Source organism: Pseudochaenichthys georgianus, chromosome 5, assembly GCF_902827115.2.
Source record: "Pseudochaenichthys georgianus chromosome 5, fPseGeo1.2, whole genome shotgun sequence".
NCBI classification, from domain to species: domain Eukaryota; kingdom Metazoa; phylum Chordata; class Actinopteri; order Perciformes; family Channichthyidae; genus Pseudochaenichthys; species Pseudochaenichthys georgianus.
The window spans coordinates 43,259,622-43,279,693 of record NC_047507.1 but is presented as its reverse complement, the minus strand read 5'-3'; the positions used below and the strand labels follow the sequence as shown (position 1 = coordinate 43,279,693).

Here is a 20,072-nt window from a genome sequence, read left to right as displayed (position 1 = left end):
AAGAACACATACTAAAACAGCAATGTACAGACACATTAGATGATTAAACATGATCTTAAAATATATTTTATATATATATTTTCATTTATTTTTTGCATTTTGTTGTAATCATTATTTTAATACTTTCTGCTGACACTAGGTGGGGCTGTTTTTTTTTCTTCTAAATCTCTCTAAAAAGGTCAAATGACATTACATTGCATTTAGCTGACACTTTCACTCATTTCATTAATGAAACCAGTTCAATACGCATTATTCTTATTCTTATCATTCTTTATGAGCGCAGTAACGGTAAGGTATCTAATTACTTATTTATCTAGTATTCCATCACTTAATAACAGAGATGGTCAAACTGAAGTAGAGACATGGCAGAAATCCTACAATGAAGCGGGACAGTGAAGTGTTCTTCCGTGAGAGGGCGATCAAGAAAAGAGAGTGAGCGGTGAGGGAGTTTACAGATGAAACGACACAGAAAGACAGAAGCACAACAACAAGTATATTTAGGTATTTTTTTGTAAATAACCGACGGTGTCAAGAGGAAGATAAGTCCCCTGGTTTGTCCCCTATACTCTAACTTCCATGAGAAAACTCAAAATCAATTTTCCAAAATCCGACACTAGAGGTGGTCTTAAAAGTATATTTAAAAATGGGGACAGATTGACCCGGGGATTGGCCACCAAAACCAGGCGGGCATTTGGTGTGATCACCATAGCCATATGAGGCCGGACTCGGAGGGCTTTCCTTTGCTTCCAGCCGTCAGATTGTAAACAATATGTCACGTGACTGGGGGCAGATGACAGCGCTGACTTCCGGTGTGTTTCACGCAGCGAGACGCTACAATACTAATTGTGGGCTTATCATGTTTATTCGGCCACAATAGAAAACAATAAAAAACCTCTCACTCTCTCCAGAGGGGCAGGTCAGACAATTCAGTCAGACAACTCATGTGTTCCTTTAACATGTTTATTAGAAGCAGCATATAGTTGAGTTTGGCGACTAGGCTCGGGCATCATCACTCCATAGATATACATAGCACGATGAGTGATGATTAAATAACTAACCCCGAGCCTACAGGTGGAAGCTGGGGTGGAAGCTGGGGTGGTGGTGGGGCAGCAAGCAGCAGCGACGTAGAGGTAATTGCAGCAATAGCAGCAGCGAGCAATGCATGGAGAGAGATCTGGCAGGTTCAATAGAGCGGCATATTAAGGAGACTCTGTTTGGTTGGTTGTAGAGTGGCAAGGGGCGTTATGTATGAATGCAGCATAAGTGCTCGAGTTGACTGCCTGAACTAGCAGGCTTCGCCCCATAAATGGCAAACGGGCCGTTGCCCGGGCAACATTAGCCCGTACCTGTGCACGTCCCTGCATCCAGATCTCTCAGGTCTTCAGGGACTGGTCAGCTTTCTGTCCCCAGAGTCAGAACTAAACATGGAGAAGCAGCGTTCAGTTATTATGCTCCAAATATCTGGAACAAACTTCCAGAAACCTGCAGGTCCGCTGCAACTCTGACTACTTTTAAATCCAGGCTGAAGACTTTTCTTTGTGTCGCTGCTTTTAATTGAACTATTCACATTAGGGCTGAACGATATATTGTGTCATGGCGATAACCGTGATATGCGCATGCACGATATTCACACCGCAGGGACGTGCGGTGTTATTCTTCTTTTTTTTTTAATGCTAACGCACTTTAGCACAGAATTCAAAATAAAGATACCCTTATTACTTATCGAAACTGCACATACAATATATCCGATTAAAGCTGAGACTCCACAGATTATTTAAGTATAGTATCTAAGCGATCCGATCTCGCGACAGGGGAAGCAAACACAGACATCACAACAAGTACCTTTTACGGGAGATCGTCTCACCGTAGCTGTCAATCTGATCAAAAGACGTGTTCAATGGCATTAAAACGAGAACAAACGCGGCTGAATCGGTTGATCCATAGGTTAATAATGTATCTGTGGCTTTGAAGCAATTGTTTATAATCCATAATTCCATTTTTATGTAAAAATTGGAGCACAACAGTTAGATGCTAATGGTAGCCACCAGAGTGTATGCAGCTTCCGGTTTTGGCTATGCGTCAATCTCACTCCTTATTTGGTAATGTGTGTGTGTTAGACTGCCGCATAGCCAAGACCGGAAGCAGCAGCCACTCTGGTGGCTACCATTAGCAGCTAACTTTTGCTCTGCGATTTTTACATAAAAATGGAATTATGGATTATAAATGAAATAATGTTTTTATACAGAGACGTTAAAAACCTATGGATTAACCGATTCAGCCGCGTTGTTTCTCGTTTTAATGCCATTGAACACGTCTTTTGATCAGACTGACAGCTACGGTGAGACATCTCCCTAGAAGCTCCGTAAAGGTACGTGTTGTGATGTCTGTGTTTGCTTCCCCTGTCGCGAGTCCGGATCACTCAGTGATGATACTATATACCTAAATAATCTGTGGAACCTCAGCTTTAATCGGATATCTTTTATCTTGAGTTCTGTGCCAAAGTCAGGTAGCACTTTTCGCTAAGGGGTCATTTAGATGCTTCTTATGAGACTTGTGTTTTGTTTTGGTAAAAATGGTTTGTATCGTCAGTTAGCTGAGATTATTTCCGTTAATCTGGTATAACACATTAATAGGTTCTTAAATAGTAAGATCCCCTGAGACACAGTGTCGTGAAAAAAAAGTAAAGTACCCGCCGGGACCTTGGGGCTTAACAGGTTAAAAAAAACGCAATGTCAGTTTTTTTCAATATCGTGCAGCCCTAATTCACATCTTAAACTGCACTGTAATTTTTATTCATGTATTTTTTCTTTTAATGTTTATTTTATTATCTTTTCTTTTTAATGACTGATTTTTAATGCCATTTTCTTAATGTCTTTCATTTTTTGCAAAGCACTTTGAACTGCCTTGTGTTGAAAAATGCTATATAAATAAACTTGCCTTGCCTTACGCAATTCAGATTTGTGCCTCGCATGCGTACCTGAGTACCAGTTATGTGCACCCCTGGCTATCTGCTTCAGTTACCGGTGAAAATTCTAGTTTTGGCTGCTTGTTCGGAGTCGGCACACACTCAACATCATCACTCTGGGTTCGGGGTCTTTAGCTACTAGCTTCGTGTTAGCATGTTGCCTTTGCAGGTGCTTGGAGGGGTTTGATGTTGTGTGTGCAGCAGTGGGTAATAGCTTCTGGCCTTAACACAGTTTGCACCTTGCCGTCACATTCCTGTCCTTTCTTCTGACAAATTCAAAATAATGGGCATACCTCCTCCACCCAGGGGTTCATTTGTGCCGGGGCTGCACATAGGACGATGCTCTGACGTCATCACCCTCGCACATTTGTCATATGTTTACAAAAAACGATATATATGTTAAAACTGTTCTCGTTCTTAATATAGACTATATTTAGGATCGATATGTGTTGACTTTACTTTAAAATAGCAGATCTCTGTGACCGAATATAGTTTTTCGGCTTAGTGAGCGTGTGATCAGGAGCTGCAGCACCACCGTGTAAAGAGTCTGCAGCAGTGGGCCAAACCACCAACCCGTCTTGCAATCCCTTTAGTCTGTCAAAGGGAGAATCTAGTCATTTTTTCGCGCAATGTTACTAACTGTAGTGTGATTACTGAATGTATAACAGTAACCCGTTACATTGCTGCGTTACCGAAAAATGTGATGTGATTACAGTAACGCGTTACTGTAATCACATCACATTTTTCGGTAACGCACCACCCAACACTGATGATGACAGACACATTGTTATTCCGCCCTATGAAACTCAGAGGTCTTGTTGTTCTGTAATAAAACAAGAAAAGGGCTCTTTCAATGCCATAACACAATTGAAATCCTTACATCATGTTTTAATAACTTCAAATACTTATACTCCATATATCTGATATATGATTTGTATCATGCCTCATCCTTAATATCACTTGTTAACTTGTCTAAGTCTAACTCCACCTTCTTTTTATTCCCTCCAGCGCCAGTGCGTGCAGTATGCTCTGAAGGCCAGACCTCTGCGATGTTATATTCCTAAGAACCCCTACCAGTATCAGGTGTGGTACGTGGTCACCTCCTGCTACTTTGAGTACCTCATGTTCCTCCTGATCATGTTCAACACCATGTGCCTGGGGATGCAGGTATGAACACAACACACATTATGTACATGTTATGTCATTTTCTAGCAGAAGTTAATAACGCCCTATTTTCTGGCATGTTTAGCAGCTTCAGGAAAGTTCATTGAAGATATTTGTTTTATCAAATTCTAACTTTTGAAGTTCATACTATGGATGCTCAATTAATCGTATTTTAATCGCAAATTACGACACAACATAATCGAATTGTTTTATTCTTTTTTTTATTCTTTTTTCAGTTGAATTATACTTAAAGTTCAGAGTAATCAACTGTTAAAAACATACTGTTCAATTTTCTTTTGCAATAAATGGATGTTTTCAGAGTAAATGGATAATCGTTTTAATAATCGTGATATAAATTATTGACCCAAATAATCGAGATTATGATTTTTCCCATAATCGAGCAGCCCTAGTTCATACCTTTACCACTGATTATCAACATGCTTATAGACCTGGTCAAGCTACACGTAAACCACTTCCAGGTTGAGAAATACCTTTAGTTTGAGAGGGGAGATGACGGTATTGAACATAAAGCTGTAGCCCTCAAACAGAACACAGGCATGAGTTCACAGAGTCCAGGTGCTTGATAATGAAGTGGAGGGCAATGTCTGCTGCATCTCCTACATCCTGTAGGCTCAGGTCTAAGGAAGGGACAGCTAGTGGGACCCTCTCCACAGCTGGTAGTGAGACGAGAGCTTGGATCATGTCCTGGTTAATAGTGCTCTACATTTCATACAGCCCACTTTCAGAAAACTCCTCAGCCTGGCAAAAGTCTCCCTTCCATGAAAGATTGGATGACAAATCTACCATGAAAAAAAACATTATGAAGAAATTGCATTGTGAATGATTGATATTGAAAAGCTAATGCTGCACTGCATTCCTGGTTGTTAAAGTTGAGATGGAAACAATCCACAAGATGTTAACATTTCTAGGTTTAATGGAGTATGAATTATGGGGAAATGGGAGTCCAAAAGCAATCATTTAAATGTGCTTATTTGTACTGAGAAGAAGTTGAGCCCTGACAAGAAGCACTTTTGTTATTGAAATGGTAGGTCCAAACCAATTATTTTCTTAACATACAGTGACTGTACAGAGCGTTTTTAAAAGGATGTCCATCCCTGTTCAATGATACAGTAAGAGTTGTAGGCTTTGATTTTGTAAAAACAAGTTCTACCTTTAGCATCCTGTTATGATACAGGGGCAATTTGGCTTTTATTTGAAAGGGATGGAGGAAAGGGGGTTTGGGTGAGTGGACAAGAGAGACAGGATCAGATGGGAGAATCCTGATGAGCTAAATGTTTTAAAGTTTGAACGAACTTTCTATGTTAATGAATGGGGAATGACTTCATTAGCTGGTGTAGCAGAAAGCAGATTGTGAATGCTTCCAGCAATCACAGCACCCCCCTCTCCCTCCACTCAGTCTGTGCAAGGAGTCATCTCAATAATAACAAGTCCTCACTTATGGCGCATTTCCACTACAGCGCGGATCTCGCTTTAAGCGAGCCGTGCCCGGCCCGTTTTTGGTTGCGTTTCCACTCGGCGTAGTTCCGGCTAGCGGGTACTATTTCACAGTTGTTCTGGCCCCATAAAATCGAGGTTCTTTCCAGGCCAACAACCAGGCTGAGCCGGGCTGAGTATGCTAAACTAGAGAGAGAATTGCTGGCAAGGGGGCTACAACTGCATCAAGATGAACATATTTGACCATGATTTAATTGTAATATACGTTTCAAAATGATGCTGAAGTAAAAACATACTGATATAGTAAGTAAAAACCATGAATTAATGCTTTGACAAGTCTGCAGACAGACGGCAGGCGAAACACCTTTTAAAATGTGTGTTTTCTAAATGGAGATCAGCTAAGCTAACGTTACATATGCTCCGACCGTCCACACTCACAACAACGGCCTATACAGACATAAATAAACCAGCGACTGTATTCTCCATGACACAGGCAGTCTGTGGTTTGTACTTGTTTAACTTTAGTCTAGTTTCTGAACAGATATGAGGAGCTGTGAGCTCTGAGTGCTAAGAGCTAACGGCTGATGTTGGTTTTCTGTGGTTCTCATTGAAGATGACGTCACGGCTCCGCCTACACTGCGTTACTATAGTTACTGCCCCAGCTACTTAACTGTAATGGAAACGCAGCATAAAGTGAGCCAGTCCTAACAAGGCCTAACGAGGCCTAGCCATACAACCCATTTAATCTATTGATTCGTGTTCACCAACACGATTTTCCCCTTTTTTTCGATTTTAAAAGCAATGTATTTCTATTGGTAGTGTGTTTCGTGCCTGCAGCACGTCTTTCTGTCCGGTCGGGTCTTGGAAGACCGGAAGCTGTGGGGTTCATAAAAACATGTTCTTACTCAATATCAAGCCACAATTATTGCTTTGATTTTAAATCGTATAATGTCGGACTTTTTTTGTCGTCTGTGAGGAAAAGAAATGGGGCTCAGAGCCTCAGAATACTGACATATGATTTTTTAAAAATCTTTTTTCCTTCTAATTTGTTATTCTTTTCAAAATAACACACTGTTATTTACTCACCAATAACACACAATTATCCTTGCTTTTATTTATTTGTTTAATTCCATAATCTCGGGCTTTTTTGGCATCCGTCAGGAACTGAATTTCAAAATAAAAATAACCGGAAACAGACGTAGGCATTTCGAGCGATTACCCAAGATCCTCAGCTATGGTTTAAGCTCGCTGATTGGATGTTTTAGCCGCAATGCATGCTGGGATTTGGTGTTTGTATTATATGAAATCCGGAAAACATTTTAAAAGAATAAAATAATACTTAATTCCGAGTGCTCTTGCTTTTCTCTTTGAAAGTCATCACATAACGGCATTGTAATACACGGTTCGGCTGCATTACATATTACAGATCTGCCGTAGTTCTCTATTTATAGAGCCCTGATGAGAAGACCTTTGGAAAAACTGAAGAAATGCCGCCGAAACTGAATACTTGACGTGGATCATAAATATATCAACAATTAAACAACATCTTCAATTTCTCTTCACACAAAACGTCTCCTTGCAGTATCAACACTAATCCGGCTGACTTTTACATTTGATCTAATTGGTAGATGGGTTATATTTACACCATAACGGTGCACAGCTGATATAAAAGGACTGTCGTTTTTAAAGATATTACTGATTTTCTTTGAATATAAGAAAGTAAATACTGAGTCTGAAATAGTATAGCAATATGCTGTAAAATTATGTGAAAGCATGAATAAAACTACACATCTTCAGATGTTGTACATACATAAGTGTCCTACACTAATAATGCAAAGTTATTAAGGCTGTGTGTACCTTGTGTGCACCGCCTAGTGGTTAAAGCACGTTATTGAATTATTGTTTTTATGTGTTATATTTGATTAAAAGAATATTAAGAGTACATACTTTCATAGGGGGAAAGTAGAAGGTCTGTGATAGAAATATAGAATATAAAAAATCAAGAAGATACTGTAAATGATCTCTACAATAAAACAGTTTAGTGCTGGATGTACAAAGATATTAATATGAGGAGGTGCAAAACAGAAAAACGAATTAACCTTTATTAACACATTAAAGAATACTTTAGGTTACGGTCTTCTTTTAAATAAGAAAAAAGCTTTGGGGGTATCAAAAGATAAATATTAAGCCTGACAAAGTACTTAACGTCTAATATATTGCTTTCCTGCAATGTTAACTATGTTGAAGCTCTTATTTTAACTGATATTATACACATTAATTATACTCTTATGTATGTAGATAGAATAAGAAATGTGCAGAATATGACAGTTTAATGGTGGAGGTACACACATATTGATAGATGTCTTGTAATGCACTGTTGAGGAACCTGCGACCCAAAATGTTCATTCATTGCATAACTACACCGTAGTTGTGTATGATATGTCAATAAACCTTTGAAAATCTTGAAATCTTGAAAGGGATGTGCAAAATAGCCATTATGTACAGTCTTTAATGAACGTAGAGAATAACGATTAATGAATATATTTTATTACTCGTTTCCATTCATGTCAATTGCAGATACACTTCTCAAGCACCAACTATCAAATATCTCTCCTGATTGTTGGCACTTGACAATCACCTTCCCTGAATTTTACTCAGGTGTAACTGAAGTCTGATTTAAGGGTTGTTTATATTTCACATCATTAATCAGAATCTGCAAAGTAACTCAAATAAGTGTAGTGGAGTAAAAATACCAGGTTAACCTCTGAATTGTAGTGGAGTAGAATTACAAAGTAACAATGAGCTGTCATGTGGGTATATGTTAATGCTGCGCATTATGGATACAAGCGATTTTCACCCATTTATTAATTACATGTTTTACATTTGATAACACCAATGTGTTTAATACTGGCAACTTCTAATTGTGGGAACAACGAAAACGTTCAGTAGAGACGTCCCATAGAACATTTTGCGAAACACAATAGCCAGCATGTGTAGTTCTGGGGGGGCGTTCGATTCCAGTTTTGGATAGTCTGGCGTGGTTTCGTTCCATTTCAAACAGCTGTTTGACGCTCGGCGTAACCTTGGCGCACTGCCACTCCAACATCCTATCCCAGAGCTTGAAGATTAATCACGGGGACAGTAGTCCTAAACGATAGGTGGGGATTATGGGTAGTGTAGTGTCTTCGGCCATCCTAAACTCAGAAATGTTTTTCGGATTTCATATCGCATTAACATTATATCCCTACATGCATTGCGGCTAAAAACATCCAATCAGCGAGCTTACACCATAGCTGAGGATCTTGGGTAATCAATTCAGTGGATCTGTATCGCAATGATGCTCGAAATGTCCCATATAGGCCCAGGGCTCGAGATTAAGGACGTCCCGTCGTCCCGTGGTTGAAAAAAATAGTGTCGGGGAGGATAAAAAATAATTTTGGGACGAGAGTTAAAATAAAAATACCCTGCTAACTCTACTACAAACGGCGATGAAAATGAAACCGACTGCACGTTTTGTGTAGCACACAGTTATTAAACCTCCTTGTCAACATAAACACACACGCACAAAACATTTAGCAACCCGCGAAATACACACACATGTAGCCACTGCTGTGCCGCTGGCTGTCAGCCAGCCGCCCAGCTGGCTGTGCCCGCGAATTCCTGGTCCGCAAATTTGCGGGTCTAGCTCTCTATGGTCTAGCTATGTACTGAGTGTGTGTATTTCGCGGGTTGAGTGATGTACAATGACAATGGCATCCCGTGGAGGAATTCTGAAATGTTTTACCATTACATCACAAAAACGTACAGCAGAACCAGACCCTGGAGCGCCGGCCTCTTTATTTACTTACTCCTCTTCATCCCCTATGGGTAATAAGGCTGAGAAGAGAACCCTCCATCGTATTTAGTCCTGAGCAATATGATGCCTCTCCCCATGTAGGGATGTGTACCGAGCCCCGGTATTAAACGGGCCCCGGGCCGGAATTATTAAAGACAGTGGTAACGTTAAGCTCCGACGTTATCAGACTTTTTATCGGTACTGGAGACATTTAAAAAATATGTCATATGTATTATTGCTACATACACATTATATCGCAGTTTTAGTTTCACCAATTCCGTTTCTAATATGCAATAAGACTACAAAATGCGTCTATGATGTATTTTCGAGCTTTCCAATCCAGACGAGATCTCTCTCTCCCGTCTATGTGCGAGGGGGCGGGGCCGTTCGTAAAGGTCTCCTGACTGTGTTACAGACTATCATCCTGGTTAGTGGTTACTCTGGGTTCTGTCTTCAGGACAGTGTTGGATTGTTTTGATAATTGGATGGGACTTGATTGGATTCAATATTAGAGTAATTTTCTCGTTTGTTTGTTTAAATATATTTGGCCTTTGTTTATGTGATTGAATGATTTACTCAAATAAAAAGGTTGATGAATTATCATCTAATGATTTGTATGATGTTTTATTTATGTTAAAGGTCACTTTGAATGATTTTAACTAATGATAATGTAGAAAAACTAAAAAAAAAAAAATCGGGACGGTCCACATTAATTTCGGGACGGCTTGGATTGTATTTCGGGACGGTTCCGGGAGGATGGGGAACAAAGAAAGTCGAGAGCCCTGTAGGCCTACGTCTGTTTCCGGTTATTTTTATTTTGAAATTCAGTTCCTGACGGACGCCAAAAAAGCCCGAGATTATGGAATTAAACAAATAAATAAAAACCAGTATAAATGTGTGTTATTGGTGAGTAAAGTGTTATTTAGAAAATAATAACAAATTGGATAGAAAAAAAGATTTACAAAATACAGATTTCAGTATTCTGAGGCTCTGAGCCATTTCTTTTCCTCACAGACGACAAAAAAAGTCCGACATTATACGGTTTAAAATAAAAACAATAATCATGGCTTGATATTGATTAAGAAGATGTTTTTATGAACCCCACAGCTTCCGGTCTTCCAAGACCCGACAAAAAGACGTGCTGCAGGCACGAAACATACTGCCAATAGAAATACATTGCTTTTAAAATCGTTCTGTGTGACAAGAAAAAAAGGGGATAATGTGTTGGTGAACACGAATCAATAGATTCAATTTCGTGACTATAACACGAAATGCCGTGAGACTGGGTTGAGCCATACCGAGCGAGGCCCTGTCGTGGAAATGCGCCTTTAGAGATAGGTATCTTTTGCCAGCAGAAGTTACCAAGTCTGACAGTGTTAGTTTGGGCTAACACTAGCAGGCTTTTCAAGCGGCTGACCTGTTAATGAGTCGATTATAGAACAGCTAGGAATACAGAGTGGCTGTGGATGATGACCAAGCTTTTTTTTGAGAGCATGAAAGCCAAAGTTAACGTTATCAAAGAGAAATGTAACGAGGTCTGGAATAAGAATAATAAGAACATGGCTGTTGTTCAACAATAGAGCAGTATTTAGCACATTTTAAAAGGTGGCTGTTCGACGTAATTGTTTTTTTATTATGTTATTTAATTTATCATAAACTTATCTAATATAAAATATGTATTTCCTTTCTGGAATAGACCTTACTGTACATGTAATTATCACAATGTGCCACAGAGAAAGACTTTAAATGAGAAAAAAACATTAAAATGTTCCAATAATAATTCAAAACATTTACTTAAAAGAAATACCTGCAACATGAAGAGAAGACATGAACGAACCGGCAGTAATAGTTTACAGCTACAGACCCCAACAATAGAGGCTGCCAGTACATCTGAATTGAACAAGCAGCCTGACACCTTCCTTCAAAACTCAAACGCTTGAGCTCTGATAAAGACCCTCAAACTAATGTGGGAAAAGCCAAGAGTTAACAAGTTTATGGGGCTGCTGTAAGGACTTCAATGCGTGGATATACATTGCTCAGGAATTGAACTTCTTCAATGTGTGCCTGTAGAGTCGCAACGGGAGAAATGCACTGTCCAATCAGAGTTCATTTAGAAAGTGATGTTATAAAACCCAGAGTCCAGAGGTTTCCAGGTCAAACAGACTCTGTGTCTCTTCCCACAGCACTGCAACCAGTCCGACCATGTGACCCACCTGTCTGACATGCTGAACATCATCTTCACTGTGCTCTTCACTGTAGAAATGATCCTTAAACTTATGGCCTTCAAAGCAAAGGTCAGTCAGAATTGCATATATTAAAACATTCTCTAGGTAAATCTGTGTATCACTCCTGATCGTCATGAGTTTGTGTTTGAACTGGTCAGTGCTGACTTGTTGTAACAATGCTTTGAGTGGTCACAAAGAGCAGGAACGCTCTGCAAAAATGTACTTCCTTTACCTTAAACATGCTGGGATCTAATTTGATGGGATCAAAAGTGATTTTAATCTGCATGCTTTTGAAAAAAATAAATGCATGCATTATGACGAGCGGCTTTCAAAGACACACACATTCACTCTATTCTTGATTTTCAAGGGTTATTTTGGAGATCCCTGGAATGTCTTTGACTTTATCATTGTCATTGGAAGTGTGGTGGACGTGATGCTGAGTGAAATTGATGTGAGTATTATTGCATTGCTCTGTTTTCCCTGTGTTGTCCCACACATGAAAGATAATATGCTTGAAACTACGTATGAAAGGCTTTTGTGCCTCTCCATTTGTCATGTTTGTAGTTCTGTTGTTGTGTAATGTGACAGTGACTTTGTGGGCAGGTGTTTCCTATCAAATGATTTTCAGATTCCTAAAGGTTCTACTAGCTAAGAGGTTTTTAAAGTGTAGTAAATTACCAGTTTGACTATAGGCAGTAGTAACTGAGAATTCAGGAATAACTTAACGTTCAAACTAAATGGCTGGGGGTGTGTGTGTGTGTGTGTGTGTGTGTGTGTGTGTGTGTGTGTGTGTGTGTGTGTGTGTGTGTGTGTGTGTGTGTGTGTGTGTGTGTGTGTGTGTGTGTGTGTGTGTGTGTGTGTGTGTGTGTGTGTGTGTGTGTGTGTGTGTGAGAATGTTCTGTGAGCTCTGTTTGGTCGTCTCAGTAAACTCCTTTAATCCTCCAGGTGTAACATATTTTTTTTAAAGGGCTTCTTGGGTTTTTTTCTTCAACCTCTTGAATTACTCCCAGATAATTCATGCTTAAGTATGCTGAGTGTCATGAGACCTCAGAGGTCTCTTAATGCAATGCAATGTAATGTAATGTACATAAATAATAAATAATTAACTAATGGTGACTTTGATATATTTTCCTCCGCTTTCAATGTCGATGCCTTTATCTCTCACCGTCACATGTTTTGCCACAGACACACATTCCCTTCCTCTGACATCACTTCCTGAATGTGTTCTTCCCTCCCACAGGCAGCGCTGGCCTCCTCTGGAGGACTTTACTGTCTCCATGGCTGTTCTGTAACTATTCACGTGCTTCACTTTTGCATGACATTGACATGTTGCATGAAGTTTGTCTGAACAATGATACAACTGACAAAGGTATAAAAGGCAGAGCTCGTTTTCAAACGGCATGATGGGGCTAAGATGATTGTAAAATCCATCTTACAAACCTTGCAATGTAGGTTTGTGTGTATGCACATCCTTTGCACTCCTCCAACACTGTTTATAGAAAACTAACAGAAACCCTTTCCAACAGGATTCCAAACGTATCCATGTTCAGAAAGGTTCTTCATTGAATGCACCTGTGCGCTGCATCGTACTAGTTACATATTACTTCTGAGTAAATCCATCTGTTCATCCACAGTGGCCTGTTTATCCCGGGGCTGGCAGGCTAAACAAAGTTTTATGAAATCAATACATCCCTTCCCCAAGAGTATGACACAGAAAGTCTGGGCTAACTCATGACTCCTATAATCAGACATACAGTCTAATGATTCGGAAACATAGTTTAGAACTAAAATAGATTGATATGTATGTAAGTGTATATAATGTACTGTGATGTATTCCTCTCCTAAAAGGCAGTTAAGTTGCTTGTTTTGACATAACACCGTGGTTAGCAGAGCATGGATTAATCCAACCCAGTCTCACGACATTTCATCTATTGATTCGTGTTCACCAACACGATTTCCCCCTTTTTTTCCTTCTAATTTGTTGTTCTTTTCTAAATAACACACTGTTATTTACTCACCAATAAAACACAATTATCCTTGGTTTCATTTATTTGTTTAATTCTATAATCTCTGGCTTTTTTGGCGTCCGTCAGGAACTACATTTCAAAAGAAAAATAACCGGAAACAGACGTAGGCCTATAAGGGACATTTCGAGCATCATTGCGATACACAGCCACTGAACTGATTACCCAAGATCCTCAGCTATCGTTTAAGCTCGCTGATTGGATGTTTTAGCCGCAATGCATGTAAGGATATGGTGTTAATGCGATATGAAATCCGAAAAACATTTTGGAGTTTAGGATGGCCGAAGACACTACACTACCCATAATCCCCAGCTATCGTTTGGGACTACAGTCCCCGTGATTAATCTGGGATAGGATGTTGGAGTGGCAGTGCGCCAAGGTTACGCCGAGCGTCAAACAGCTGTTTGAAATGGAACGAAACCACGCCAGACTATCCAAAACTGGAATTGAATGCCCCCCCAGAACTACACATGCTGGCTATTGTGTTTCGCAAAATGTTCTATAATAATAATAATATATGTATTTTGTTAGCGCTTTTACAGGTGCTCAAAGACGCTTTACAGATATAGTGAAAAGAAAAGAACAACAATTAAATATATATAGTTAAAGTTAAAGTCAAATAATACAAAAACAATCCCACATTAAAAGCCAGATTGAAGAGGTGAGTTTTTGTGAGTGTTTTGAAGGTGGTGAGGTCAGTGCCGTCTCTGATGGGTTCGGGGAGTGAGTTCCAGAGGGAGGGGGCAGCGACGGAGAAGGCTCTGTCCCCCCAGGTCCGGTGATTGGTGCGGGTGGGGATGGGTAGGAGGTTGGCTTCTGATGAGCGGAGGCAGCAGGAAGGGGTGTGGTGGTGCAGCAGGTCTGTGAGGTAGGGGGAAGGGGTGTGGTGGTGCAGCAGGTCTGTGAGGTAGGGGGAAGGGGTGTGGTGGTGCAGCAGGTCTGTGAGGTGGGGGGGGCCTGATTGTTGAGGGCTTTTTGAGTAATCAGGAGGACTTTGAAGTCGATTCTTTGACAGACGGGGAGCCAGTGGAGGTTCTGGAGGACGGGAGTGATGTGGTCTCGGGAGCGGGTGTGGGTGAGGAGGCGGGCAGCAGAGTTCTGGATATGTTCAAGTTTATTGAGGAGGTTGGATGGTATGCCATAGAGCAGGGGTTCTCAAACTTTTTTCAATAATGCACCCCCTTTGAAAAAAAATGCAGCCAAGTACCCCCTGATCAGCGCAAAAACTCTATTTACATGCTACATTTCAAACGTTTACAATCTATCACTAAATTCAACATCATGCAATAACACTAAAACGACATTAGTTGCATTGAACTGATCTTTTTAATAAGTTGTTCTTACAATTTTGTGAGAATCATGGGCTTGAGCTTCACTGAGGACCTTTGTCATTCTGACAGGGAGGCTAAACTACAGTTATTACACTTCACGTTTTGAAATATGTGTAACTGTTAATATAAAACCCACACTGCCCAAACTTTTCCTAAAATTGGTATATTTATTTATTCATTTATTTTGGGGTGTGGGGAATGAAGAGGAAAAAAAATATGAGCATTTTATGAGCATGGGATTTTGACCCCTCATATAAACGGACGTGAGAGAGCGAGATCAGATCATAACGGAGAACACGCAGGTCTTCCGGATCACAGCTCCCCCGCTGTGACGGACCGGTGAGTGGAGCAAAATACACTAAGATTTAGACCTAACACACTTAGCTAGTTCATGCTTTTATCTCTGAGAGACAGTTGGTGAGAGTGGAGTGTGTTGTGGGGGTGATGGTTTTTGTTGAGATATAAAGTTGGATGTCATCGGCGTAGCAGTGAAATTGAAGGTTGTGGCGACGAATGATTTTGCCAAGGGGGAGCATGTAGAGGATGACGAGGAGGGTTGGGAGATGGCAGGGAGGCTCTCTTTAACACATCTGGAGGGCATTGGGTCAAGTGTGCAGGTGGAGTTAATTCCAGTCAAGTCGGACAGTTGCATGGGGGTCACAGGGGAGAAGTGGGACAGGGGCTGTGAGGTGAAGGGGGGGAGCCAGGAGGGGAGGTGGGGGGCATTTCTTTTCCTCACTTTATACGATTTAAAATAAAAACAATAATCGTGGCTTGATATTGAGTAAGAAGATGTTTTTATGAACCGCACAGCTTCCGGTCTTCCAAGACCCGACCGGACAAAAAGACGTGTTGCAGGCACGAAACACACTGCCAATAGAAATACATTGCTTTTAAAATCGTTCTGTGTGACACGAAAAAAAGGGGAAAATCGTGTTGGTGAACACGAATCAATAGATTCAATGTCGTGACTATAACACAAAATGCCGTGAGACTGGGTTGATTAATCACAGGCTGCTGGTGGGATTTGCTATTTGATTCCAGTGAATCAAAGAAGTGTTCCGTTTTTTACCAGCATGCACGTTACATTATCTATCCAGCTTTCTGGACAGAGGCAGCAGACAATCTGTGCCAGCACAGCTCTCAGCAGATCACAGTGAGGCTGAGGGTTCCAGTTGAACCCTGTCTGTATGTCCGTCGCCTTGCACCCATCTGATCTCACGCACCCCCAGGTGATCACATGACAGCTATGCTTCTCTCTCTCACCCACTGTTTTAAATGAAGGTGCAACAACCTTCTTGTCAAATAGGGTCAGTGAACCCTTCTGGTCTGGCCCCTATCGAGGGACCAAGGATCTCTTGCCCCAACTACAAAAACTCTCCCAGAGTCACGCAAACCCCCCCCCCATAAAGTCCCACGAATGTGCTAATTGGTATAACCATATAGCCCTTCTTGGCCTTCACACATGGCGTTGTCATCCTTCAATGGATAAGGCACTTAATCCTAGTTTTTAGTTTTGTTTATCTGCATTATAGAAATCTTCCTATTGTTTGATAAATCTCTCGTTCTGCTTCTCATGCAAGTTTTTTTTTAATGGAATAACCAAATATGGATGTGTTCACTAACAGTTTGGAACGTGAGCATAACAACATTTTAAAAAAGCCTTCTTAATAAATGCAGCTTTAAAGAAAATATTTATAATTCTACAGGCAGTGGATCCAATGCAAGCAATTGCGGTGAGATGCTTGAATGTTTTTAAATCCAGTTTATTTTTTTATTTTGGAATATCATGTGATTTATAAAAAGTCCTTCATCTCTCTGACAAGTCTTCTGAAAACATGAGCGTGTCAGTCACATTCTTCAGACTGTTTCGGGTCATGCGCCTGGTGAAACTTTTGAATCGCTCTGAAGGGATTCGGAATCTTCTGTGGACCTTCATCAAATCCCTTCAGGTCAGTAACAACTCTGATCAGATTCAGCCAGTTCAGAAGTGAGGCATCCATCTGACAGTCTTACTGCTTGCTGTGTTTCAGGCTCTCCCCTATGTGGGCCTGCTCATTCTCATGCTATTCTTTATATACGCTGTGGTTGGAATGCAGGTACACACACACACACACACACACACACACACACACACACACACACACACACACACACACACACACACACACACACACACACACACACACACACACACACACACACCATCCGTTATTGATAATTATATGATGGGCATTTTCAGTTTTTTTATTTCTGGCATGTGTGGATGAATATGAAATAGCTTCTCATTTAAAACCATTCCAATGTCAATGTGTGGATATTTGTTTGAATCTCAAGGTCAAACTCAATGAACCGGAGAAGGAGAAAGAGCATCTAAATAACATTCCGTTCTTTCTAACTTACACAACCTGTGCAAATAAAAAAAGCAGGTTTTAATAAAATGATAATTAATTTAAACAGATTTAAATGTTTTAATACATATTATACTTTGTTGGCAAATAACCATAGTTTAAGCAAGATACACATCTGTGTAATGATTGTAAAGGATCACCCAAGGGCTAAAACCACTCTGCCCTTAGTTAAGAAGACCCAGAGTGCAAAACAGCTGACCCAATGTGTTGTTTCATTTTTTATTATTTTATCTAATTAAAAAAAATGTCCTGCAGATATTTGGAAAAATTGCGTTGGTTGACGGCACATACATCAACAGGAACAACAATTTCCAGACATTTCCTCAGGCTGTGCTGCTGTTATTCAGGTTGGTGCTATGTCTTCTTCTGTTACTACACACCATTATGATTATGAATATCATTATTGTTATTGTTATTGTTATCGTAATTAATGTTTGTTTTAGATGTGTCTGTGACATGATTCATCATAGACCCATGATTTTTTTGTACAAACTATTGGAAGTTGTGTTCGATTGCTGCTCAATAAATGTCACCTCAATTGACCAAATGGGCGCTATGATCAAATGTACACAACATTGGGTACAGAGATGCATTTCTATTCAGATGTTCTGCCATTTTAATTTGGAAAATGGATTTCTGAAAAGCTAATTTAATCCATAAATCGAGTAACTACATATTTGTGTGCATCATTACTGGTCCAAACTATCAGAGGTTATCAAAAGCTTGTGATTCTCCTACATATAAATTATGTATATAAAACTCCCTTTTGGATTGTGGTCTTGACTGACTGCTCTCTGGAGATGTGTTAATGCTTGGTGCAGCTCGATATTAAACCCATTCTCTAAAGCAAACAGCTAACAGGAGAGCACTGTCACACTGTGTAATGGAGAAGGGCAGATCTGACTTCAGTGTGACTTTCAGAGTGTGTGTGATTGAGACCTTTTGATTTGTCTGTTGTGCAGATGTGCGACCGGGGAGGCTTGGCATGAAGTGATGTTAGCATGTATGTACGAGAAGAAGTGCGACCCCAAGTCTGATTACCTGCCCGGGGAGGAGTACACATGTGGATCAAACTTTGCCATCATCTACTTCATGAGTTTCTACATGCTGTGTGCCTTTCTGGTAAAACAACCCACCTTCACACACTCTCAAAACACATCATTACAATACGTATCATTTAGCTGATGCTTTTATCCAAAGCGACTTACAATAAGTGCAAAAACCATAAAGAATCAAACACCAAACAACAAGGAAAGTGCAGATATATACACTTCAAGCAAGATTAGTGTGAATTAGTTACAAGGCCTAAATTAACTCAAAAAGTGCTTAGTGCTTTTTTCTTTCAGCAATAACTTAATTACCAAGGTACAGTCAAAATAAATGCGTTTTCAGTTTGCGACGGAAGATATGCATAATTTCTGCTGTCCTGATGTCAATGGGGAGCTCATTCCACCAATTAGGAGCCAGGATAGCAAAGATAAAAAATAGACCAGCCAGGAGGGAGTTCAGTAGTCCAGGCGCGAGATGACCAGAGCCTGGACCAGGACCTGCGCTGCCTCCTGGGACAGTAATGAGGTATCCTCCTGATGTTGTAGAGTGTGTATCTGCAGGATCAGGTTGTAGCAGCGATGTCAGCAGTGAAGGTCAGCTGGTCGTCCAGGGTTACACCCAGGTTCCTAGCAGTCTGAGTCGGGAAACAACAGTCATGGATGGGACAGTCCTTACCTGGGATGAAGAGCAGTTCGGTCTTTTTAGGTTTAGGTTTATGTTGGGCTTCATGTGTGAGCAACCATCCACTGAGAGATGTCAGCCAGACAAGCAGAGATGCGTGCGACCACCTGGGTTTCAAACCGGGGAAAAGACAGAATCAGTTGTGTGTTGTTTGCGTAGCTGTGATAGGAGAAGCCATGAGAGTGAATGAGAGAGCAAAGATAGTTTGTGTACAGAGAGAAAAGAAGGGGACCCAGGACAGACCCATGTGGGACTCCAGTGAGGACATGACCCTCTCCAAGTTACCCTGAAGCTGCGATCTTTGAGGTAAGATGTGAGCAGGGAGAGGGCAGCGCCTGAGAATCCCAGTTCTTGGAGAGTTCTTGGAGGAGGAAGTTAGACTGTGGATGGGAGATGTGGAAGGTGAGCAGGTAGTGTCAGTAGGTATGAAGTGGAGAGTTAAGGATAACTCAGTGTTGGCACTAGCTTTGTGTGTATCAATAGGTTCACCCCGGTGTGTCGGCCAGAACACCACTTAAGGCCAAAGATCCAGAATAGAAAGAATGAGATGTCATCAATTTTTTTCTCAAAATAGTTCACAAAATCGCTGGGCGGAAGAGAAGACAGAGATGGGGTTGAAGAGGTGAGGAGAAGATGGAGAAGAGGTTTTTGGGGTTAGAGAAAGAGGATTGAATTTTAGATTCAGAAAGAAAGTGTGTTTGGCTGCGGAAATAGAAGAGAAAAAGGATAGGAGTGCTTGATAGGAACGGAGGTCATCAAGGTGTTTTGATTTCCAGCATTTCCTTTCAGCAGCCCTTATGGTTCTGGACTCACGCAACCAGGGAGCTGGAGGACACTAACGAACCCTCCAAAGATATAGGCTTGTCGTGTTTGCAGAGGGGGAAAGAGAAGGAGATGAAGAAGTGATCAGAAATGTGAAGCGGGGTTACAG

The 20,072-nt window shown here is 40.7% G+C and overlaps 1 protein-coding gene across 1 annotated transcript in view; it reads left to right on the top strand.

Annotated features, from left to right (window-relative positions):
* LOC117446411 (dihydropyridine-sensitive L-type skeletal muscle calcium channel subunit alpha-1-like) overlaps positions 1-20,072 on the top strand; it is a 124,724-nt gene that overhangs the window by 94,617 nt on the left and 10,035 nt on the right. Inside the window, exons 26-34 of the mRNA XM_034082571.2 lie at positions 3,974-4,132; positions 11,603-11,713; positions 12,012-12,095; positions 12,885-12,932; positions 16,709-16,735; positions 16,826-16,951; positions 17,033-17,098; positions 17,666-17,757; positions 18,373-18,532. Of these exons, the coding sequence (XP_033938462.1) occupies positions 3,974-4,132; positions 11,603-11,713; positions 12,012-12,095; positions 12,885-12,932; positions 16,709-16,735; positions 16,826-16,951; positions 17,033-17,098; positions 17,666-17,757; positions 18,373-18,532 (873 nt within the window). The remainder of the gene's footprint in view (positions 1-3,973; positions 4,133-11,602; positions 11,714-12,011; positions 12,096-12,884; positions 12,933-16,708; positions 16,736-16,825; positions 16,952-17,032; positions 17,099-17,665; positions 17,758-18,372; positions 18,533-20,072) is intronic.